The following is a 25,360-nucleotide window of genomic DNA, read 5'->3' as shown; positions in this document are numbered from 1 at the left end:
AATAAATAAATAAATAAATAAATAAATAAATAAATAAAAGTATTAGTAAAATGTTGATTAAGAATAAATGCACACGATTCCATCAGAACTGTTTGTGCTAATCCAAGGAATAATACAATGAATTTAGTTATGTCACTGTTCGGTTGAAATTAGTTTTAAATTATCAGTATATGCTTAATCCTAGCGAAACAGTGGTCACAATATTTTTTCTATATTGCATTGAAATGTTTTCACTTGATTGAGTGAAATCTCCACTTTTGGCAAAAATTCAACCTACCGCAACTTCTACCAAGACTGTGAGGGCGCTATATGTTACAGGTTATGTGGTACAAATCAATTTGACATATTGCAACAACATGGCTGCCTCCATGAGATGTGCGAATAAACTACGTTTACCACATTGACACTCGACAATGACGGACAACATTCTACCAGCTTCGCCAAATTGGTACTGCAGCAAAGTCGGAGATACAAATGAGCATGGTGACTTAGCCTTTGGAGCCAAGAGTGCAGTATATCTGCTGAACACTCGGGCGAACCCACCGACCTACGTCGGCACGTTGACGAGTCACACTGACAAAGTGACAAGTGTGGTGTTCTGCAAGCACAGCGGCCATGGCACGTTGTGCTGCACTGCAGCAGACGACTGCTTCGTGAAACTCTGGGACTCTAGAGCAGCAGTTGTACTGAATGAGCATCGACTGCATCAGGTACAAAGATCAATATACGTCGTTTAACCAAGATCCGGAATCTCAGAGCATAAATATTGTACTCAGGAACCTGTCTAGTGTCTGTAGTTAGGGTGACCGGACGATTTTTAAAACTTGGGATTTTTTGCCAAAATCTTGATGGCACCTGTTGAAAGTGTTAGTACAAAGTCCAAATCTGAAAAAATAATTTGGCTTATTAGCATGATCACAATTTGGCAGCCTCTGGAAAATCAAAGTTTCCAAATTCTTTCCCTGAGAATATTGTAATGAGGAATAATGAGACAGTGTGACCAAAAATCGGATCAAATATTGTTAAAATGGCTCAAAGATGACTAACTGTACAATAATGAGTCAGGTGAAAGGTGCATTGATAGTTTCCAAATCATTTCTGTGAGAATATTGTATAGGTTGATAAGTCCAGTGAAAGAAAATGGAAGATTGTCCTCACGCTGACCTTTGTGTTTCAAGTATCATGGATACAAGCCATTGTTTCTGGTCAGAGACAGGTGCGCACGGGTGAAAAAGCACGTTGTTCAAGTACGGCACTATTGCGAACCTTACTTCCTGCTTTGGGAAAACGTGAGCGCTAATTTGCGCTGCATAGCAGAGCCTTTTAGAGCACGAAACAAGTAGAAAAATATCTAAGGTACAATTTGCCCGCATGGCCATTCCTTCCCTTCTTGGAAAATGATGCCAAAAGTCAAAGCCGTTTCAAAGTAAAAATTTCGTCAGCAGTTTCTCGGAAGAAAAAAGACCTTTTTAGGAAATTTTTGCACTCATCTTGACTTCCTAGTCTTCACAACATTCACTGTGAAATACAACTGTTTCCGTTCACGCGATCTCTCATAGCGACTTCTGATGTTTGTTGACAAAATGTGTTCATAAACTTCAAGATTTTCACGTCATTACCTTGTTCACAGACATAAATGTGCACAACTGCTGCATACTTAAGGTGAATTTGTACAATTTATCACTACCTGGGTCCCCCTTTAAGCCTTCGATTTCGAGCATTCACTCTCAGAAAACTCGTGTCAGCCCCATTGTAGGGAATAGGAGGGCCTCTCGTCCGGTCACCCTACTGTAGTTTTAGTGTACGGTAACCAAATGGTAATGTACAAGGACAAGGGACGTTTTTCTACCTCCATGGGTTGCCCAAAACGTAACCGTATACAGAAACGGTAGAGAGGGTCAAGACTGAGAATTTTGGTACCACACGAATTAGCAGTAGTAGCCCAAAGTTGCCCAAATTGTTGTGGGTTGGACGACAAAACCCCCATCCAAGACACAACCCTGGGCAAAAGCCGTAGCACAGTACTGCAGCTGTATCCAGTACCCAGTAGTAGCCCTACATGTAACCTGCGAGTGTTCGGCAATTAGCTACGCCATAGGTAGCCAATAGCCAAGCACTTGTGACGTAGGGCTAACAAGTAGTAACCTTTCCACAGACTCTCAGAATATAACTGTATTGAGAGTTGCCACAACCATGTGAGGTCAAGACACTTTACAACAATGTTTACAATGTTCAAAACAATGTTTTGTACCAAAACCACCTCCAAAGCATTGCCTGTTCCTTCAACAAGTCACCCAAAGTACCACCTCACATCAAAACCTCTTTGCCCAACATACCGGTTAATCTGAAACCACCATTGGTTGGCAGTGTAATGTTTTTATACTTTACTTGAATGTGATACGGTATCAAGACCTTTGGGCAACCACAAACCTTTTATTTACCTAGAAACCGTAATGGTTAAAAAAAAAAAACAATGCAAATGTGTCGGTGGAACCATGTACAATCACAACTCTACAGGTGGTAAAAGTGCCCAGTTGCAACACCATCTGCTGACACATTTATATGTCCAGTATGTTTGCACACTGTATGGGCACACTGTTCAGAAATGATGTACAAAGTTGCCTACAGGCACTCCAGGTAATAGCAATGAAGGCTACGCTAATGTGGCTTTACCCATGAATATACAATAGTGCGTAGACAAGTAATGCAGCATTATTTACAAAATAACTTCACAGTTTGAAACCTACTATTCTCTTGACAAAGTTACATCCAAAACATGTTCTTTTTGTGCGCTGTTGGTGCTAAATAGACAGTCAGAGTTTGTTTACAAAAACACACAGTCACTTTATTGATTTATCACATTGTATTGACAGCTGCCATTCAAAATCTGCAAATATAGATCACACATCAACAACAGATGTAACTCAGTATTTTTTTTCTATGTTGTTTTTGTATGCAGAACAAGATCACTAGTCTTGATTGGTCGGTTTTGGACAAAGAGCTCGTCATATCAGGAGATGAGAAGGGAGCCATCATTTGTTGGAACTACACAACTAATGAATCCACACAAATTGTTCCAGATTATGGCTACATATATTGCATCGCATGCAGTCCCCATGATGTCAAGCACTGTGCTGTTGGGTGAGTTTTTTCTGGTCAATCTTGCCATGACTGATCTATATCAATTATTATTATGATTAGGTACTGTACATAATGCTCAGTGAATCTTCTTTTGTGTTCAGCAAAAATACCAGATTTATCATTTGTTTTTGTTTGTTTATTCATTTATTGGATATTTTTTTGGATTGCTTGCTGTTAATGGAATATCAGTGAACCTCTAATACTCTGAAACCGTCCTCATCATGTACATTACAGCACACTGATATGTCAAAGTGAGCATAAAGATTGCTATTTCTGTGAATGTTGGTTAGCAAAGGCATTTTGAATGAGAAGTCAGGTGGGCTGAAATAAACTCACATCATATTGTTTTGCTCCTTTTGCCCAGTAGAATGGCCATAATTGTACAAATGATGATTGTCTAAGGCTGCACACTGCTGGATTTGTTCACCCTGAGCATCTACACCATTCTTTTCTTTGTCGAGACAAAAAACAATAAAGGACATGTTGCACATATTTGTTTCGTTTCAGATACAAGCAAGGAAATATCCTGTTGATTGACATTTCAAATGGTGGCAGCATCATTCACAAACTACGAGGACACGATGATGAGATCCACTCACTGGCCTGGTCACCAACCACTGGTGAAGACATCATCAAACGGAAAGAGAAGCTGACAGACGGTGCTGAACTGGAACCGGATGAGTCAGATGGTAAACATGTTTTTATCATTTGTTGAAAAGGCTGATTCTAAATGCTATTACACTTTTGTCATTGAGATGCAAAAGCAAAAATGATGATTTTCTTGTATTTCCTGTGTAGGACTTTTGGAAATTGCGTGCACAAGAAGAAAGAAAACAGTAGTATTGTAACACCAATGTTGTGATGGAAACCGCAAAAATCGCATGCCAGGAGATCTGACCACGAACGACAGCTATAAACACGGGAATAAAACAGAACTTGTGTCTGGCATTTTATCACGCAATAGCCTGTATTGCACACATGGTGCACTGTATTGAAACAAACATGCAGTCAGAATCAATGCCAGCATACCGTACATTGCATGTATAACTTACATATAGAAAGGCAGTACTTGTATCTTTCATGATGCATTTTGTGTACTTAGCAATTTTCCTACCCTTCTTTATATTGTTTGTGTAAAAAAATGCTGCTTTTCTTTTGTGAGTAAGGGAAAGCTGAATGCCATCGTGGCATGAATAGTTTCACTGCTCCCGCTGAAAAGCATATTTCAATTCTTTAGACTATGGTAGAAGTCACATTTTGAGCAACATCTGTCACATATCTTCCCATTAAATACCAAGATGACAAGTGTCTGGCTGCTAAATAAGTCATTAACCCTCTTACCCGAATTTTGCTTTCACAAAGGTCTATCTTTCCTGAAGAGAGCAATACTTTGTTCGAAAATGCGGTGGAAGAGGTGCAACAACCATATTAATGAATACTCCTCTGTCAGGTGTCAGTGTTTTACTTTACAATTACCGTACTGCTGGCACAATCATCATTCATATGACAGTTGATATTTTCCACATTTCATGATGGATGTCTTTTTTCCCCGCATCAAACACAATTGACAGAGATTGAAGATGACACCAGTGATTCTGCATCCACCAGCGGGTGTCTCCTAGCCTCTGGCAGCAGAGACAGAACCATACGTTTCTGGAGTGTGTCCAAGGGCAAGGCTGTGTTGACCCTGAAGCTGCCCGGCAAGGCCAGTGGTTTCAAAGGAAAGATGGATGACACAAGCAAGGCAAGGGTGTGGGTGGCCCTCTACTGGCCAAAGAACAAACCGAGAGAGATTGTATCCAGCTCTCATGGGTAAGATTGCGACTTCCTGCTCTGTCTATTGCATCTCAAAAAGAATTGTCAAGGCCTGTCAAGTGTTAGCATAAATATTGGCAATTATTTCTCTGTTTCACTGTATCAATTGGACAAAAACATCTTCCATCAAAGTTTACAATTATAAGCATTATTTTATCTGGTAATTGCACCTTAGGTCTTGGTTTTTACCATTATTAGAATGTAGACGAGTTTTAAATTATTGATTGTAAAGTCTGCTGGGAGGTTGTGCCGTTCAAATGCCTTTTGGAAATCCCTTGTCGTGTTTCTCATCATTACCTTGTCTATGGTAGAAATTTTAGAACCACGGTTACACTTACCATCATTGTTTGTATTTATAAATCCCATTTTTCTCATCATTCTTTTTCATCAAATGTCAATTTGCATATCACTGTAAATATACTTTTACATTCACTGCAAGATGATCCACATTAGAGATATATAAGAGATATCATAGTCTGATAAGAAACAAATATTTGATTTGTTTACATTCATTCAAAATCTTTTGATACCCTTCAGAGGTGACTTACTGTTCTGGGACATATGTAAACCTGGCAAGCAGAAATGGAGGTTGATTGGACAAGGAGATGGCAGGGGACACAATAGAATCATCTTCACTGTTTTGCACGGCGGAGATACCAACTCTAACTCAGTGATCACAATGTCCATGGATAGACAGGTACTGACACTTGACTGTTACAGCCATGATTTTACAGAACACAGTATCAGCAAGTGCTGAATTTTCAGTGTAGGCCTTGAAAATATAAGTGCTTAGACATTTAAAACCAAAAAATGTGCAGTAAGAAGACAGGTGTTGTGATTTTGTTGCTAAAATATAAAGAAAGCATGCATACGTTTTAATAAAATGCCACCATCACGGTGAAGAAACACTGAATCGTTTTTTCTGATTCAGCAGTTGTAAGAATAATAGTCATTGAGTGTGCAAAGAGACACATTACATATAATTAGAGACACATCACCTAGGTACTTCGAAATATCATTGCCTATGTTTCTGGTTCTTCCCATGACAATATAGCAGGGTACAATAGATGGGGTGCCATTCTTCTATTTGCTGAGAAAAGCTGCACGATGTTCTATAGATCAAAGATACCTGCGTTATTTCAAATCAGCTAGTAGTAAAAATATTCTGTATAAAAATTCTTGCAAAATTGGGAAGTTTGCTTATTATACACATTTCTTCAGGTTGAAAATGAACAAGTTTCCAACCTGCCAAATGTGTTTCCAGAATTGATGAAATACCTACACGTTGGTTTATTGTGGACTTACCCAGTCTGAATGATTAACTCTTCCACCCCCATTCCCTGTCTATTGGTTCAGCCATACCATTTGAAACAGTGGGATTGAACCAAAATCTTAGGTTGAGAGGGATGAAACATGTTTGCAAGCGATTTTGTACAGCTGAGTATCAGTTCACATTTATTAATGTCAAAATTTAGTTCAGTGTAGAATTATAAACATTTCTAAGGTACAAACACCATCAATGTTAATGGTTCTGAAGCGTTTCTTAGTGACATGTATCATTACATTGACAGATTATTCTGTGGAACCTTACATCATCCAAAGCGGTGTACTGTGTTCCGACACTTGGTGGCTATGTGTACAGTATGGTGTCATCACCCATTGATGCCGGCAGGCTGGCTGTCGGCGTCGGCGACAACATGATCCGTATCTGGAACACGTCATCTCCCGTCAACGCGTACCATGTCACCGTGCTGTGGCAGGGTACCAGGTCTAAAGTCACTGCTGTGAGTACATTGAGCAAGTGTACAGAAACCACAATGTGTAATGTACAAATATTTTCCCCTGACTTTGAGTCATCATAATTTGATTTGCATACATAAGCAACTCCTATTACTGTGCCACTATGCTAAGAGTTTCAAGAATTGGAAGGGAGAAAGTGTTAGTAGTTAAATTGCATTGGCTAAGAACCTAATTAGAAAACAAAATCTTGAGAAATTTTTGTTTTGAAAATATGAATATTTTTTGTCTTGAAATTAATTACCCTGAGAAAAAAAACCACTTGTTATTATTACAGTATTGCTCTTTTCCATGACACAAAGTGTAAAGAGGGAGTTCATTTTCATGAAAACCATTGCATTGCAGTGCAGTATTTTGTGTACACCTTCACTGCTGACACAGTTCAGTATCTCCCTGACTGTAACACAGTGTGCAGTATAAAGTTCCGTACAATACTAATCAACAGGTGTGCATGTTTCTGTCAGGAAGAAATATGGTCAGTGCATTTAAACCCCTTTTACCGCAATGGTTTAACCGAGTCACATTGCTTTCTATGGCCAAGTTGCACCTTCTACATCGGGAGGTAGGGGTGAATCTCCAAACCATATCAGAAGTGTGTGTCTAACAGTTGCAAACAAGGAAACTATCTACAGTTGTCTAAATTTTTCACAGACCACAAAAACAAACAAAAGGAAGTAATGACAAGTAGGATTAACAATTTGTGTAATGTTTTGTGAGTTTTTTCTGGTTTTTTATTTATATCCTATACCGGTATAACAGCTTTGCTGGCACCCACTCAAAGAGGGACACCTAGCGTATGGTACTGATGATGGAAGAGTTGGCATATACGACGTGTTTGCCCAGAAGTAAGACTTTCTGTTTTTGTCACTGTGCTTTTGAGTTCATTAAACATTACAAGCATTGTCCGTATCACTATTTCACAACTTGAAGAATTTCTTCTGAAATAAATGATGAAAGAAAATTTCTGTACCTGTGATATAATATTGCTGAAATTTTATGATCAGTGATTGTTGAATTGCAATCCACGCATATCACAGATATCAGGGAAGGAGGGAAGTGGTACAAATGCAGTGTCTATAGTGAATGTATGATCTAAGCTAGTGCCTAAGTACATTTGTTGTATCTTCTATGATACTAATGATGCATTCATAGAGATAAAACTAGGTAATTTGGTAGAGACATACATGTATCAAACAGATTCTGAAGACGATGTTGCATTGAATGTCTTCTTAAATTACAGTGAAACCTGTCTATGAAGGACACTTTCGGGACTGGAAAAAGTGTCCTTAATATAGAGGTGTAATTCTATCCAAAGTGTAACTTTTGGTTTGGTTAATCTGTCCTTAATAAAGAGGTGGCCAGATTAGAGAGGTGGCTGTAAGGACAGGTTTCACTGTATACTTCATTGGTAAACTCACCATACAGAATAAATATTTATGTATTTGGTAGTATTTGCATTTACCGTATGGTACTGGTAAGTTTCATGTCACCAATGAAGCCACCAGTCCTTCATTGCGTCATCTGCTTTTCTGGATATTATAAGAGAAAAAATGTAATTCTTCTTTGATGCATAGGCCTCCAAACATATCAAGTTCGTACCACAAGAAGACTGTATACAGCGTTGGATGGGGTCCACCTTGTCCTGGCACTGGTACGTCACAGATACTGTGTATCTTAACATACATAGCACAGTGAATGTAATCTGTCAGTTTCATGAGTAAACACGGCTGATTACCTCTTTTTTCACGGGAGCATTATCATGTGAAAAATGATTTGTGCATTTCCTATATACCGGTAAGTACAAGCTACAGTACATGGCAACAGGAACATACAGTGTCTAGCCTCATACTATACCTATGTCTGTCTGTGTACTTATCTGTGTTGATGTCCATTCACACCAAATACAGCTCATGCACCCATTACCGTAGTCATTGATGTATTTATGTGTCATGTACTATAGATGTGAGTTAGGTTACATGAAAAAAATTTGATTGCAAACATATGCAAAGTTTGCTATGATGTTGTTTATTAAACTTTCCAAATCACCCAACACTTGGTGAAATTGGGACTCTACAATAACTGCTATAATTTGGTTTGTGCATGATTGTCTATCGCAGGAGGCAAAAGTGGAGGTGTGAATCAGAACGTGTACAGTTGTGGTGGTGATGGTATCGTTCTACAACACAATCCGTACAGAATTTATGATGATGCTGAAGACATCAACAACTTGATAAAGAAAACCAATGACATCAGAGTGAGTAGAGATTTCTCAGCTTTAAAACCCTTTTCAACCAAAAAGAATGAAAACAATGACACTGATATCGGTCGAGATATTTTGACAATGCTATGTCAGAAGAGCCTGCATGAAGTTCATTATCAGGGCTGATAACAATTACCGGTTACGCAAAATTTTGAGCTTTTTAGTGCAAATAGTGGATACATCAAGTGATTGCAGTGTGAATTTTCATCAAAACACTCCCCTCTGTTATGGAGTTAACATTGTTTAGTTGTTATCAGACCCAAACTCACATAAAGTGTAACCTCAGCCTGGCTTTAATGATACGCTGTAATTAAAAAAATGTTCGCCAAAGTTGATTTTAAGGTATTTTTCATCGATGAAAAGGTTGCAAAAAATTTTTTTTTTACTAGAGTTTGCTGTCCAGGACAACCAATGTCTTCAAACTGTTTGGATTCCTGACAGGGACTTTCCATCCGGGAATCAGTATCTATCGTAACTTTCCGTCAGAAAACAATCGCAAACCCTTTCTATTCTACCCGCAGGGAATTTCAAACCCTCTCCATTGTACCCATTGAGTTTGAAAATGGGGTAAAACTACTTCAAAAAATATATGAATATAAAATTGCCTCCAAGGATATTCTCAGCATTTGACAATCATATGGAAGTTGCTCTCCATAACAGAAATCTTATGATCTACCCATTAAAGACAGGAGAGGATTTTGATTTCCAAAGTCAAATATGGCTGTGGTACACATACAACCCTGGATCACTTTTTAAATGAAATACGCGTTAATGAACGTTTTGGACAAAAATAAACTGGATATTGGACGAGGAAAAAATGTTCAGCTCCTTGAGTGACATAGGTAATTGTCCTTCCCAACAAAGATTTGTACTGAGTATATGCATTTGTCTGACTAGAGAAATTGAATGCAGTTATACAACAATATGGAGTTGTGGAAACCTGGAGCATATTTTCTCAATTAAGTTATATTCATACTTTCAGGAAAAACAAAACAAAACTTTCTTCTCTCCTCCTTTTTTAACAGCACAAAATACCTCAGAGGACAGAGTTGGCATGGAAACCAGATGAGTCAGTTTTGGCCATTGGCAATGATGATGGGTACTGTGTTATTCCAGATTACATTCTTGTACATTTATTTTGCATTTTGATTGTTTGAACTCAAGTCCTTACCAGTGAATATTCAACAATGCAAAAGACTGTTTCTAAATGTAACATATCTCACCAGTCTGTCTCTAGTCTAATTTCATCGTGCAGTTAAAGGTATACTGTCACCTGTTCCAATTTTGCCTCAGTTTCCTTGGGAAGAGAAAATCTGACCAATCACAGATTTTAAGCGGATGGCAGCTTTTTAAAAACAGTGACCTCACATGGGCATTTTGAATACCAAGGAATGCTCCTTTGACCATATATGGGCATATTTAGATTACAGGTGACTGTATACCAAACTGCATGATGAGTTTTGCAATCGTGGACACTATTGTAATGAAGTGGTCAATCTTTTTGATGCTCTTACATAAAGATATTGGATTGTGTGTAAACTTCTTGATTTACTTTCAATTTACAGTTCAGTGGAGATTTTTCTGGCACCAAATCTGCTGCTGCTGTGTTCCATCCACGTTCATTACAAGATTATCAACTGTGTGAGGTGGTACCCTGACTGGACAAATGTCAAAGCCTCCAACCAATCACAGAAACACCAACCAGGTGTCTCCAGCGATCATGACCTATCCAATCGCAGGAACTGGCTGGCAGTCGGCTCAAATGATCCACCCATTCATATTTATGATCTCACTGATATTTTAGGTAAGTATTTGATCTCAGAGATTTCCTCACAGCCCCTTGTGTGCTGTAGAGTTAGTAGTTGCTTGATTTAGTGTTGGTGAATTAGCCTTGGGATCCGCAAAGGCATTACGCTGCAAACAGTGCTAGTCATTAAGGTAGTATGCGCTTTGTAAGTGTAAGACTTAAATGTTTGCTCAAATTTTTCCTAAATGAAACTTTCAATCATTCTCTTACCAATGAAATCAAGAATAAAATCAGGGATCACAGGGCAGTTTGGTACTAGAGAAACAAATTACCTAATATTTACCAATGAAATTCAAAATGGCCGCCATCCCTGTGTTAGCTCTATGGGGAAAATTAAATTTTCGATTTTCAAAAAAAATTTTCCTACACCAAGCGCTTTAAAATGAATCGCCACAAGTGGTAGACCAGAACAGTATTGTAAAAGTTTGAGATTTTGAAAGTCAGTTCACAAAGCACATTCTACAATAACTGTTAATGATGAAGTGCCATGAGAAAGATGTTTTGCACAGGAAATATTATGTGTATATGGGTTCTTGGCATTTTCATTCTGCATAAATGTAACAGAGAAAACATTATTCAGTTTCCAGGTCACCAGTAAGGACACCAATCACAAGCAGCTATTGCACCCTGAATGGGCATACCCAGAGAGTGACTGGGTTGTCATGGAGTCCCCATGGTGACCAGAAACTGGTGTCAGTTTCATATGATGGTACAGCACAGGTTAGTGACAAATTTTAAAGCATCATAGTCCTGGATTAACCTAAAGAATTAAAGTCTATAGCCTCTGCTTTAAAGTTAATTTTCTCTGTTTGACATTTGAAACATCACTTTCAGGCTATGAAAATTTGCATATTTATATGCACTTTGAAATGTTTCTCATAAGAATGTTATAGGATTCATGGAATGCCTTTGCCTCTTCTTTTATCCATCTTAAGTTATTGAAGTAATAATATCAAAGATTATCTGTATTACTGTAAACACACTCCATGTGTTTCGTTGATATTCTTTGCAAATTAATGGATAGAACTATTGAATATTCATTTTGCTATAGCATCTTCTGTAATTCACGTTACATCATGATTGTAGATCTTGATTCATTTTGATAACAAACTTCTTCTGAAGAGTCGACCAGAATGGCTTTATTTCTGTCAAGAATTTTGTCTTAAGTTACCGTTTGTTAAACTTCGGCTATTAAATTTTAACAGTTTACTCCTTTACAGAACCTATCATTTGCTATTCGATTATAATTAACATTTACATTGCATCATTATCCTATCAGAGTAAAATGTAACCTCTTTCCATTGATTCATTGATTGATGAGTGTTTGGTAATACACATGGGTATCATCATCTTATTTCCCAAAACCCATATTCAGGAAACAGGTCCCTAAACTGTAGTGAGACACCGATTTGTAGATTCTGTTTAGTACGATGCTTACGCAATTATTATTTGTTCATAGGTGTGGGACGTCAGCAAGGGAGAGCCAATTTCAAACTACCGTGGACACCATGGCAGATTGTTCAGCGTGGTGTGGAGCGGTACCAGCCATGAGACAATCTACACGGGAGGGGAGGACTTCACAGTGCAGAGGTGGAGGGTGTCACAGCAGGAGCACACAAAACCACCAAAAAGTGAGTCGCATAACCTCTGATACCTATCACCACCGAGATCCATAGTTAATTATGGCCTGCCTGTAAATGTGAAAAAAATGTGATGTAGCTTTGTTCTGATCATGATATTTGTACTGGGTTTCAACCTCAATTGTTCTACTCTGGAATGAACACAATGTGTTCTACACACTTAGTACACCCAAGAGATCACGTGATGGTGGTACAAACAAATGCATGTGTACAAACACGTCTGGAAATACAGGTATTTCTGTGCGCCTTTGTGCACATGATTTTGTTTGTACCATGGTCCATGCAAATTCTGGATTTAACATATTGACTCACTTTGAGTCTTTGTGGAGAAGACATCAGCTGGATAAACCTCTTCATGTATGCTGAAGGCCTTCATCCGGAGCCAGTACTTATTGTGCATAATGAATCAAGCCCCACTTAGTGTTATGTTCCTTCACTTGAAACCTTATTACATCTTTTCTGCTAAAATCAAAACCCAATTTAGCACCCTGTCCCGCTACTGTAAATCTTTTAGACATGTTGTTTTAAATGGTGAAGCAAAGTCTAATTTTTCTCTCATTTTTCATGTAATGCCAGGCAGGAGGACAACGCAGCTGTTCTTACAGAAAGGCGGCAAATCGAGAAGTAAAAACAAGAGCAAGCAGAAAAATGAAACAAAAGATTTACATGAAGTGAAGAAAAGCGTAAGCCCTGCCGTCCCTCAATCAGTGACGCCATCAAATGATGGACTGCAAACTCTGGAAGAGTTGGTGGAACAAAAAATTGAGGAGTTGAAAAGCACACAAACAAATGTCCATGAGGTCAAAGTTCAAGACAACGAAACAATTAATGTCCCAGTCACAGAGAACATGGCACAAGATAAAAGTCACATGATCACTAGTCAGTTACTGGATGATGTACAGATAGATCTGAAAGAAGTGCAAGATGAGAAGGAGAGAAAGACAGTGGATGTTGCTATGGAAACAGGCTCCACCGGGTCAGGGGCAAAAAGAGGTATGTCCTGATGTCTTGAAGTACAAGGTCATGGTTGCTTCCTGATCACATACTTTATAAAGATTCTAGTTCAGTTTGTAGAATGCACATCGGGGATAGATATTTGGACTCTCAAACTTAAACAATACTTGTCTTAGCTGCCACCTATTGGGCACATTTCAAAACTCATGGAGTTACTAAATTTTTCCTCAGCTTATTTTTGTGAGAATTGAAAATTCAAGTTTTGTTTTGTAGTTTGCACAGGGATTGCAGCCATTTTGAATTTTAGGTGTTGATAAATTTAAGGCCTTTTTTAGCTACTATAGACTATAGTCTATAGAAGCTATTGGGATGGGTATCCGTCCGGTGTCCGGCGTCAGTCTGTATGTATGTATGTATGTATGTATGTATGTATGTCCGTTTGTGAGGCGTCCGTCCACTCAAATATCTTGAGAACCGCAGTACTTACTGATTTGATATTTGTTGTGTAGATGAAAAATATGATTTTGAGAAACTGTTTTTTTTTATTTTTTGATATTGTTGAAAATAGGCAAATTAATGCCAAAAAAGGTGTTTTTGGTAAAAAATCTTCTTCATAACCGCTGGTCAGACAGCTTTGTTATTTGGTATACAGGTCCCTAGGGTAACCCAACTTAGATTTGTTCAAATTGTGATGAAATATGCAAATGTGTATTTTTAAGGAATTTTTTTGTCATTTTTGGTCAAAATTGACTTACATTGTATGTAATTCTTGTACTGTGTAAACCCTGTCAATTCACCCAGAAAAAATAATTAATATGATTTTAAATAATTGAATAATTTGGAATCATCAAAGCCAAAATAATTTTAGTGTAGAATTATCAGAAAGTTCAACTTTTTTTGACAGTTCATAGTGAAATGCTTACCATCTTGGAGGATTAAAACATGTAAAGGCAACTTTCCTGAATCCCAACTTTGACATATTCTGAACCGTCATTTATTGTGCCCTGTATGTTATCTAAAAGAAATTGCTCAAAATAGTCAATAGAGATAGAGATAGAGAAAGTTCTAATTTCCATATATGGTTGACTTGGTAAGGATAAAATAAAATTACTTTTTGAGGAAAAAAATAGAGTGGTCAATTAAAAGAGTGGTCAAAGTGATAGGGTTTTTATGGTAAAGCTGGGCTGTAAGATTCCTCATGTGCTATTTATAGCAATTATGCAATCTGTGTAAACAGTGCAATGAAAGTTACATGATTCCTTATAATGCTTTTGATGACCTTGAACTTCTTAAGTTTCAAACATTTGTCTCTTCAGTGTGCTTTCTCTGAGTATGTACAGTCTCAACTTATTCAACAGAACTCACTTACAATGTTAATCAAAGATATCCACCTTCTTCATCAGTACATGTGCCACAAAAGGTTATTCTCTACATAACACGGCAGAGCTCTGTCAACTGTTGAGTTGCTTGTTCTTTCAAAACTGCTGATCAGACAGCTTTAATATTTGGTTTACAAGTCCCTAGGATGACCTAAGTGAGATAATTTCATACAGTCAGGAAATACTTAATTTTGTATCCATGTCTATAGTAGCTTCAGGGACTTTGGCCTTATGTTTTTCTATGATACCAGAATTAGCACAGTGATGCTCGATTTTTATCCATGATTTTGAAAGAGAATGGTTTAAAGTTTCATGGACATGGAGAAAAGTTTGAACAAAAGTTTCAGTCTTTGGATTTTGAGCTGCATACTACACTGATACCTTGAAATGATAATTGACACTTGTATCGTTATAGCCTACTTTAAAAATGTTAAATGTATCTCTGGTGAAAAGAAATGCATCTGATGTTGATAGGAAGTTTTGAAACTTTGCAGCAAAGTATTAGCATAATGAGTTTGATGCTTCTGCATTTTCCGGGGCTGAGAAATTTACAATAAATGTAAATATTCAAGGAAAACAATTCAATTACTTACAGCATGTTACCAAGTATAGTATCTGGTAGTCATGGTTGCAGATGTAAACAACAGTGATTACATCAGGCGGGTTATGTTGATTTATGCATCTGTCAAAGTACAGTACATCAACTAGGAAACTAATGTCATGAGATATACACTGTTGAATTACAGCAGCCTTTGAGAAGAGAAAAAGGAGACAGAAGTCGCTTCTGCCAAAGTCGAGTTTCTTGGATAACAGAGGCAGAAACTTCATGCAGGAAGACTGTAAGATGTTAGCACAGTCTCTTTACAGTGAGTATACTTTGTTTCAAATCACACAGATTAAGGTCAAGATCACAGATGTCCAGTTCTCTGAACAGGAATGTGTTCTGTGGTTACGCTGTTTACTTCCGACTTACATTTTGCACGTATATAGTTTTGTGCTGGTTAAAGGCAAGGGATTCTACTTAAAATGGCATTGATCTTATGAATTGACTGAAATACATGTAGTACTCACCTTATCCTCACAAATTGGAATTTGAGTTTAGGATATCATCAACAGAGGTGAGGAACACTATCTACATGGTCATATCTATATTTTCAGTTTGATTGCACAGTATGTATGATTGTGCAAGGAAAAAATGTGCAAGAAAAGTGCAGGAATAGATAACTATTGTGTTTCCCTGGACACAGCAAATTTGTAATAACCAGGATAGCATACTAGTCAGAAAAGACTACACCTAAAGTGTCTGAGAAGTTAGTGTGGATTGTAATCATGATCTGCATATTTGCAAAATTATGCACACTGGTGATAAAAAGCCCCAGGTGTTAAAGAGAGACAAGCGCAGCCATTCTCAGTCAGCAGTGATGTCATTATATCCTTCCAAGGCTGGAAGAATTCAACAATCCATATGCTTTTTTACTTACATCTATATGTAAAGTATGTGCACTAGAATTTTATTTTACAAATGAGGATTTGATTTTTTTTTTTTTAGCTGAAGACACTGTGGCTGGTTTTACGCCTGGCGTCGCTGATCAGTGTAATATGGGCCTGTTTGCTGACAGGAAAGCAGCATTCCGTTTGTTCAATGAAGAAGGTGAGTTTCAGGCAAAAATTATCCACAAATTCTTTCTCAGATGTCTTGGACTCGTGGAAATCTAATATTTCTGTGAAAAAAAAAATTGGGGCAGAAGTTCACCAAAGAAATGTTTTGTTCACTTTACCGAAAACTTTCAGACATTATTGCTTTGAACTTGTATAGATTTGAAGAATTGGAAGACCACAGCAAATTATTCCTAAGATGACATGTATTATTAAAGAGTGACTGCACACTTTTCATCTTTACTGACAAGAGTTAATTTGCTGATGTCATTTTCTATATCATGAACACAGGATCATACCACATGGAGCAAGGCAACCTTGAAAACTACTTACAGCTTGAAATTTGGAAAGGAAACATTGGCAAGGCCATACAGGTTGCCAAGGAACGGGGACAGCTCAATGAATGGCTTGTGTCAATGGCCCCTCTAGGTAAGCGTGAATTGGTGATATGGTTAAGGTATAGCCACAATCAATGATAGTGTTTATTCATGAAATTGTTATGTCTCGATACCTGAAACTCCAATTAAACATATTTGCCAGCTAAAAGAGAACTGTGTATCTAATTGTCATTATTATCATTATTCAAAAATACTCAAAAAAGGAATTCTGTGCTGGTGTTCAAGGTGTCTTCAAAAAGTTGTACACTTGGAAATCTCTTCATTGGTAAAAACTCTTCATCATTTCCATCATCTTAGGTGGCCATGATCTTTGGTTGCAGACAGCAGAGGCCTATGCTAGACAACTCTGTTCACAGGAACTCTATTTGAAAGCCTCGTCTTACTTGGTGGCTTGTCACAAAGTCTATGACGCTGTAGAAGTACTCAAGGAACACAAATTTATAAAGTGAGTGCTGGTCAAAATTACCGTGGAAATGGAGTAACTTTTGCTGTTCAGAGTGGAATGGGTTATTTAAAATGTTTGTTTCTGGTTAGGAGATCATGTCAAGTCTGGTTGTGTCACTGTGTCGTGTCATGAAGTTGAAATTTCTATCGTGTAGTTGGGGAATACTGTGTGATGTGATAATAGTTATCACTTTTCTAAACTTAAATATAAGATTTTTGTAAGATTCCAACAAAACATGTCACTTCTCTTGTTTGTTGTTGAGAGCATTGGTGTTCTTTCTAGTCTGTTTTCTCAGTGCCATCACATTGGTAATTATATGTGTCTATCACAGCTCCGTCATGACATTTTTGCATGACTGCTACAAGAATTATTTTCATGATTTAACAGGGAAGCTGTGGCCCTTGCCAAGGTCAGACTGTCTCCCAGTGATCCAGTGCTGATAGAACTGTACCAGACATGGGCCAGCCAGTTGGAAAATGACGGAAATTTTGAATTCGCAGCCAAATGGTTAGTGTGTATGATGATTTTCTGTGCCATCCCCTACATCATTGAAAAATGATTTTGTCGAAATGCAAGTTTAGACAATCCATCTGCTTCACTCGTGAATTAACATCTGAAAGTTTCATAAGATATAGTTTCTTTCCCTTGAATAACTGATTAAAGCCCCAGTGTTGCTAACTTTCGATGGTTTTTTCATTTTTTTTATTTTATAAATCAATTGCAACTTCTTATTCTACTCCCCAAAGAATGTTGAAACACCCACTATTTAGCTTGACAACTTAGCGTCTATATGTGTAAAATGCATGGTCATTGTTTACATTTAAATTCTAGCCCGGACCAGAAGTCAGTTTTCAACAATAACAATGCACTTTACAACCATAGGGGCTGAGTTGACAAGCTGGATACTGTGTATATCAACATTCTTTGGGGAGAAGAACAAGGAATTATGGTTCACATTCAAAATAAAAATGGTGCAATTATATATAATTAGCAGCACTGGGGCTTTAAGTCTTTTCAATTTGTCTCCGTTCAGATGAAAGTTAGTATATCAATACTGTCACCGAAAAGTCGTCATTTTTGCTGCATTTATTGATTTATCAATTTGTTTATTGTTTTGTCAGTTATTTGGCTGCTCACCAAGCCTGCGATGCTGTCAGATTACTGTCTAGGAGGGGAGACATCCCGGGTCTCAGGGCTGCTTGCCAGGTGGCCTTGTACACAAATGAACAGGAGCAGGCTAGCTCATTGGCCCTCCAGTGTGCCAATCAGTGCCAGGAGAATGCTGATTGGCTGACAGCACACAACGTCCTGTCAGGTCAAAAGAATGTCCAGGTAAACCACTCAGAGGAGCAAGTTGCTTCTTTTACAATCCTTTATGTTACAATTGTCTGTCAAAATATTGCCTTTAAAAATTATTACATTTGCCATAAATTTACTATGGCTATTGTAGCTATCATAGTATTATCGATAATTGACATAAAATAAGTTGTAAGTGTATTTGCGTCAAGCTGTACCCGGTAGACTTTCTATTGCCAGTCAATGAAATCCACTACTACTGGTAATGCAATAAACTTTGAAATAATCTTTGGATGTAGTGCCCCTTCCCCTACCTCAATTTATGACAGTTTTAGAACAGATGAGTTAATTTAAAAATGTCTCCTAGATTCACTGACTTGGCCAATGCCAATAGTTGAAAGTTTCATTTAGGAAAGTTTGAGCAAAAGTTGAAGCCTCTCACTTTCAAGGCGCACACTACCTTAGTTGTATGCATTTGTGTTTGCATGTGTCTGTGTATGTGTCTCACTGTATGTCTATATCCATGACTACGCATGCCCATGTACTTGTTTTTGCCTCATTTACGCGGAGAAAATCTTCAAGATGTATGGTTCCGATTTCGCAGGTTTACCAGCTGCAGCTGATCATACACCAAGAGTTGGTGAAGACACTGCTGAAGACAAAGTCTGTATCTCCCAATCACTATCAGGATGCACACTTTGCAGAGTGGCAGATTGATGATGCCGCTATTCCAGAATGGATGGCTTCACTAAGCCAGTCTGTCAGAGGTAACAGTGACAAGGGTTGCTACCTGTTGTTTGCTTGTAACATGTTGTATACATGTTTTGCATAGAAAAACGTGTGGTGTACATTTGAGGCAAATTTTAATTTCTTCCAATATACATCATTCACACATATTTGATAATTTACTACAGGAACTATAAGATTGAATTTTTTCGAAAATTTGAAACAAAAAATAGTTAGTTCAGTAGCACTTTCAAAAGAATAAGAGAGTGCTGCAGCTATACATATAGAGTATGTAGGTCATATGTAACCCCTTTTCCTGCTAGACAGTATCACTTCTCTATCTGCTAAGTCAAAAGAAAGCGGTATTGAGCCAAAATCTTATTGATTTTCTCTCAATTGGCTTGATATATGTTCTAGCTGCTTTATCTGTAAAAATCATGTTTACAGTACATGTATCTATGATTTCACTGGCCTTCAAGTGTTCAATTTTTTGCTATAATGCACCAAATTGTACATACTGTGTTTCGCTAATTTTAACAAACTTGACCTGATGGTGACATATGAACTTGGCAGGATAAGGGGTAATGATAAAAAGAAACAGACAGAGTTTTGTATTCATCAATATTATTCTAGGGAGTTATTTGGGTTAGGGATGAAGTACACAGCTAAAGATCCCTCAGGAAGACTCTTGTATTTCGTATCCAAAGATTTGTGCCGCCTAATCTTCACTCATGTAGACATACAAAAGTTATCAGTAGTTAGAAGCCCAATTCACTGTTCATTACCTTGTGCTGTTTCTGTGACTGAAATACAAAGTATTTCTGTATTTGTCGTTTGCTGATAAGAGTATCTTCGATCGATGGTGGCTGAAGAAGGTCACTGTTGGTGGGCCGCACACACAGTCAACAAGGAACCATTCTATAGCCATGTAATGAAAATCTGGAGCCATGTATATCATCATCAGCTCACAAAGGAAGACTTCAGTGATTTTTACCGAACACTATCAGCTACTAAACAGATGAAAGGAGGCCAGCTCAATCAGAGAGAGGTAAGAATCTCGGATATCAGGATTACAACACAGATACTCCAAAACAATCTGTATTAGGGTAGAATGTGCCTCGGGGATAGATATTCGGACTCTCAAACTTTTACAATTCTTTACTGATCTGCCACTGCTAATCACAACCCTGAAGTACAAAAATAAGTCTAAAAATAATCTCACAAAACAAAGGTCATTGTCAGTATCAGATATTACTTGCAGACTACGCCCGACACAGTCTAGTCATGAGTGCGCCTGAGATGACCCGCAGTATGCAAGAGTGCAGGACAATGGGTTCAATTTGGGGACATTGTCGCAAGGACGCGTCCAGGCTGAAACACTGCAGTGTGTGCAAGCAATGAACTATTGTCAGGGTTCGTATGCACATGGAAAGTCCTTTAATAATAAAGTTCCCTGGAAAGTCCTTTAACCCTTTCACCACCATGGTTTTTCCCAAATCCATAGTTTTCTATGGTAAAGTTGGACCTGTATACAGGGAACTGGGGGTGAAAGGGTTAAAATTCCTTGAAAATGAGATTTGGCCCAGAAAGTCCAGGAAAATTGATAAGCCACCCACAATTTTTTGGAAATATGGCAACGATTTGTCATGATATTGTAAAAAGCAATATGTGAAACAATATATAGAAATGATACATAGTAGAAATGATACTTGGTAATTTTAACCTCAAAAACCTTGTGAAAATCCAGGAATTTTAATCAATGTAGCGTGTATGAACCCTGTATTTTGCATGCATGCTAATATTACTTACTCAGCACATCATCTCATCTCCAACTTTTTTCTAGATACTGTCACATGTATCCTATGACATGACACTAGCTTTGCTGTCAATCATGACATCACAGATTTCTACAGCACTGGGTCACTGGCTTCAAGCAACAACTGTGTGTCATGAGAGAGGGTTCTATGATATTGAACAGGTCTTGTTTAGGATTGTAGCCACTCACGGTAAGATTTGGCGCATTCTTATTACATCTCCATAATTTTTGAAGTACAGTCAGTATTCTTTAGGTTTGCTTTTTCATGCTAAATGTGTATGTCAGAATAAGATAGCAGAGATCTTGAATATGAAAGTGTTAATCTTTCTTTTAGCTATCCATTTTTTTTTTGACACGCAAGAATTAATCAGAGGCAACCCTGCAAATTCGTGATCGATGAACTAAAACAACTCAAAGTTTCCTGCATTTGAAATTCTAAATGACTGGCACTCTCTCAGATAAATAAATATCCATTGGATGAAATTCAGTTTTCAAAGATGGTGCACATAAGCTGTATACCAGAAATGTAAAACTGCAAGAGTCCAATACAAATAATAAGCAGGTAAAATTCAAGAATGCCATAGGAGTGAAACACTGGATCTGAGCAGAACTAACTTATGACTTTGTTGGTTCAATGTAAGCCATGTCACCCTATTTCTCTGTATGAAGATACAGACAATTTTGAAAATAAATCTCTTTGAAGCTCCTAGAGTTGTAACTTTCAAGTATTTTTGTCATGTATTATCACAGGAGAGTGGTTTTTTTCTACCACTAAAATAATTCAGGAATGGCCGGTGCTCAACTTGTCAACACCATGTTTTTTGTGTGTCATTTCCAACATTACAGTTGACAACAGATTTTTAATCCAGAGTAGACTTTATTTATCAAAGTACTATTGCATGTTATTTGCAATAAGCTAGCTGTATATCTGTGTATAAATCAACAACTTTGAATTGCGGAAAAATAGAAAATCTTGTGGGACTTGTGGGAGTTTTCCGGTTGCCACAGCTTGAAATACTTTCCTTGTGTAAAATCTAAAATTAGAGAAGGGTGCTTATGAGGGTAAAACCTTCCGTGGCTGATTTTGTATCCTGAAAGCCTGAAAAGCCAGTTCAACCATACACAATTTTGCCGTAACTCCTCTTTGAACTGGCCAATTACATGTACATGTATACACCATCATGTAATAGACAATGACATCACATAAGACTCACAACAAATCAATGTTACCTATTATAATGGTAAAAAGTTTTCATTTTCTCCAGATTTTGCAACTTTCAAATTCTTACAACAGTCAGTTGAAACCTCGGAAGAACACGTAACCAGTGATGACAGTTGTGATGGAATGTACATGTTAGACTGTCTGAGGGCGCAATACTGCTTGCTCTCACTCTATGAAATGTGGTGGTCCGAGGCAAAGACTGCAACAGATTTAGACTTTGATCGGAGCTCAGGGGATGCCAAGGGAGAAGGAGACCATGAAATTCATGTTCGATCCGCTGAATCTGAACACAGTACCAACAGTGCAGAAGATCTGACGTCTATTGTGCAAGCTGCTGGTGATGCAGCGTGTATGCTTGAGCAGGCAAGCATATCAACTGATGGTACCATCAGAACATCAGATCAAAATGGAAAATCTGAAAGTGTGGAACTAAAATCACCATCAGATACATTAGGTACTGATGGTTTAGTGGATGGATATCATACAAATACCAATAAAATTGATGAAGTGCAAGATTTTGGCCACAGAGATGCTATCGATGTCGCAACTCCCTCCGATGTACCAGGTACCCAGGCAGGCCATGGTCCATACGAAGACACTGACAGCAAAGAGATGTCACCAACAAATTTAGGGCATATTATTTCAAAACTTGAGGCAATCTCCAAAGCCCTTCTGTCAGATCTGCATGCTGCAAAGTTTGCATCACAGACGAAGTTGCAGTACATCCAGAAGGCGGTGAAGGGCCTCATAGCCCAGCAGAAAAAACAGTCCAGGAAGGAACAGAGACAGAAACGGGCGCTGAGAAAAAAAGAGCAATCCCAGAAACTGGAGAAAGAGCATGAGAAGGAGCCAAAGAGTTCTCAAACAGACAGTACTGGTAGTAGAGATGAAACTTTGCATGATGTGAAAGTGTCTGAATCTGTCCTCAGCCAAGCGGACAGGCTTGAGTCGGATTTAAGTGAGAAAGACCCACAGGTGACAGGAGATGATGAGCAGTCTGAAACCACAGTGGACAATTCTAATACCCAATCTGATGAAACTGGCGCATTGAATACTGTTGGTGATAATCTCAACTCATCTGAAATGTGCAGCAAGGACAAATGTGATCGTCAGACTCCAGAAACTCAGCGGAAGGATAAAGATTCAGACGCTGCAAAGGTAGAGAATGACCCAGCGGATGGAAAAGCCACAGTCTCATTAGCTGAGGCAGACCCCGAAGCAGAGCAAGAATTTGAAGGTGGCCACGATGACAGCAGAGATGATGAGGAACTAGTCTTGCCAGCTGACTGGAATGAGCTACCACTGGATGTAAGGTACTCACATCCAGCAGTGTCTATGACATTGTTGTCAGAGGAACAAACTCATGTCATCAGTCAACTGCAACAACTGCCAAAAGCAATGAAGGTAAAATTTAAATATTTTTTTTTTATCTCTGGATATTGCTTTTGCATTGAGATGCACACCTCAGTATATCATGTTTTCAAATTTCAATACATGTTTTTTGTTCACTAGTAATCAAAACCAAGAGTGATTTATGTATCCATGTCAATTTACACCCTTGACATTGATACAGGCTTTGATAACTTTTTCCTCAGAGCCTGTTTCAACACATTGACCTTTAGACATAATTAGGGCCTCTGTTTCAACACATTGACCTTCAGATATAATTGCACAAAGTCATCAAAACAAGTTTGCACTTTTCAGAATCTTGAGCTTAAAGATAAACACTTTCAACAAATTTCACATGCAACCCTTGCTTTCTAGTAAATTTGGATCATGGTCTTGTTCATCAATCTTCCTTCTCCCTTAGGCATTTGTATCAAAAGCAAACATGCTAGCTAGTGTCTCTAACCCTATAAACAAACCTATTTGTGTAGTTCTAGTTCACAACACTATTACCAGTGCATTCAGAACAAGCTCCACACTGACAGGTGATAGCATTGTAGCGCAGAGGAATCTTTTTGCTGCCCAGTATGTTGTATCCACAATCTTTCTCTTAAATTTGTTTACGTACGTGTGTTGTGTCAATTTTTATGGAATGAACAAAGCCAAATGATTGACAGTTGGGTTTGTGAAAAAGTTCAAAGTGGGTTGTTACCCCGTGCAAGTCCAATTTTGAACAATGAATTTTAAGAATGATCTGCCACTAGTTGGACTTTGTTACATTCATCTCTTACTGAATGTCTATTTGCTATTATCCATCCAATGTTTTCCAGGAATTAAATTTTCCAAATCCTGTGGAATCTGCAATGGTCCTAGTACATTACTGCACCTACAAACACGGCACCAAGGACAGCAACCAACACAAGCAAATCAACCAGTGTGGCATGGAAGCGGCCCAGTGGGGGCTCAAACACTCTCAGACCAGTCAGGACATCAAGTTCTTTCTTAAACATTTGGATAAGCTGGAAAATGACCAGAAATGAACCTGTGCTACGGTACTTGCAACAGAGACTGTCGTTATAGCAACTGTTGCCTTTCAAGCTAAAGATGATAGTTTTGTGTGACTCATAAATTATGTTGACGTCTGTGATTGTAAAAATCTTAATTTCATGGAGACTTTGAAAATGGCCAGAAAGTTCATCCCATGTACTTGTGACAGAGACTACCATGGCATTAGCATAGAAATAATCCAGCAATTTAATCCAGTCTGGCTGCTTTATAACAGAACCTGCAGAAGACAAGTTTCATATGACTCATGAATCTCAGTGATGTGCATGATTTAAACCAGTTAATTTGATGTTGACTGAAAACCTTGTGGCAGATGTGATCACTTGCAATGTACTGTTGTATAATCTGTCCATCACCGTGGTCAGTGTTCTGCCCCAACTGAAACTTGGAAGTTGTTGGATGTTTGTAAACAGTACTGTCTCCACAGAAGCCAGGTTAAATAGACTACCATTGCTGTGTTTTTGGCCTAGAGAAGAAATCTGTAGCATGGTTCAGACATATATATGTGTTTGATATTTTGCATTAACAGATTCCAATAAACACTATAGAACTTGAAA

The 25,360-nt window shown here is 38.1% G+C and overlaps 1 protein-coding gene across 1 annotated transcript; it reads left to right on the top strand.

The window, feature by feature from the left end:
• The first annotated feature begins 349 nt into the window (after positions 1-349).
• On the top strand, positions 350-25,360 carry LOC139131335 (gem-associated protein 5-like). The gene is made up of 25 exons (XM_070697351.1): positions 350-710; positions 2,960-3,141; positions 3,649-3,830; positions 4,713-4,953; positions 5,494-5,653; positions 6,528-6,740; positions 7,513-7,598; positions 8,328-8,404; positions 8,871-9,007; positions 10,039-10,112; positions 10,579-10,817; positions 11,401-11,540; positions 12,280-12,451; positions 13,037-13,453; positions 15,540-15,659; positions 16,343-16,444; positions 16,741-16,878; positions 17,145-17,292; positions 17,680-17,799; positions 18,414-18,624; positions 19,193-19,355; positions 20,160-20,362; positions 21,158-21,320; positions 22,396-23,756; positions 24,569-25,360. The coding sequence occupies exons 1-25, from the start codon at positions 414-416 to the stop codon at positions 24,776-24,778; spliced, it is 5,556 nt and encodes a 1,851-aa protein (XP_070553452.1). The 5' UTR covers positions 350-413; the 3' UTR covers positions 24,779-25,360.

Source organism: Ptychodera flava, chromosome 4 (genome assembly GCF_041260155.1).
Source record: "Ptychodera flava strain L36383 chromosome 4, AS_Pfla_20210202, whole genome shotgun sequence".
In the NCBI taxonomy this organism is placed as follows: domain Eukaryota; kingdom Metazoa; phylum Hemichordata; class Enteropneusta; family Ptychoderidae; genus Ptychodera; species Ptychodera flava.
This window is presented reverse-complemented; position numbering and strand designations above follow the sequence as displayed.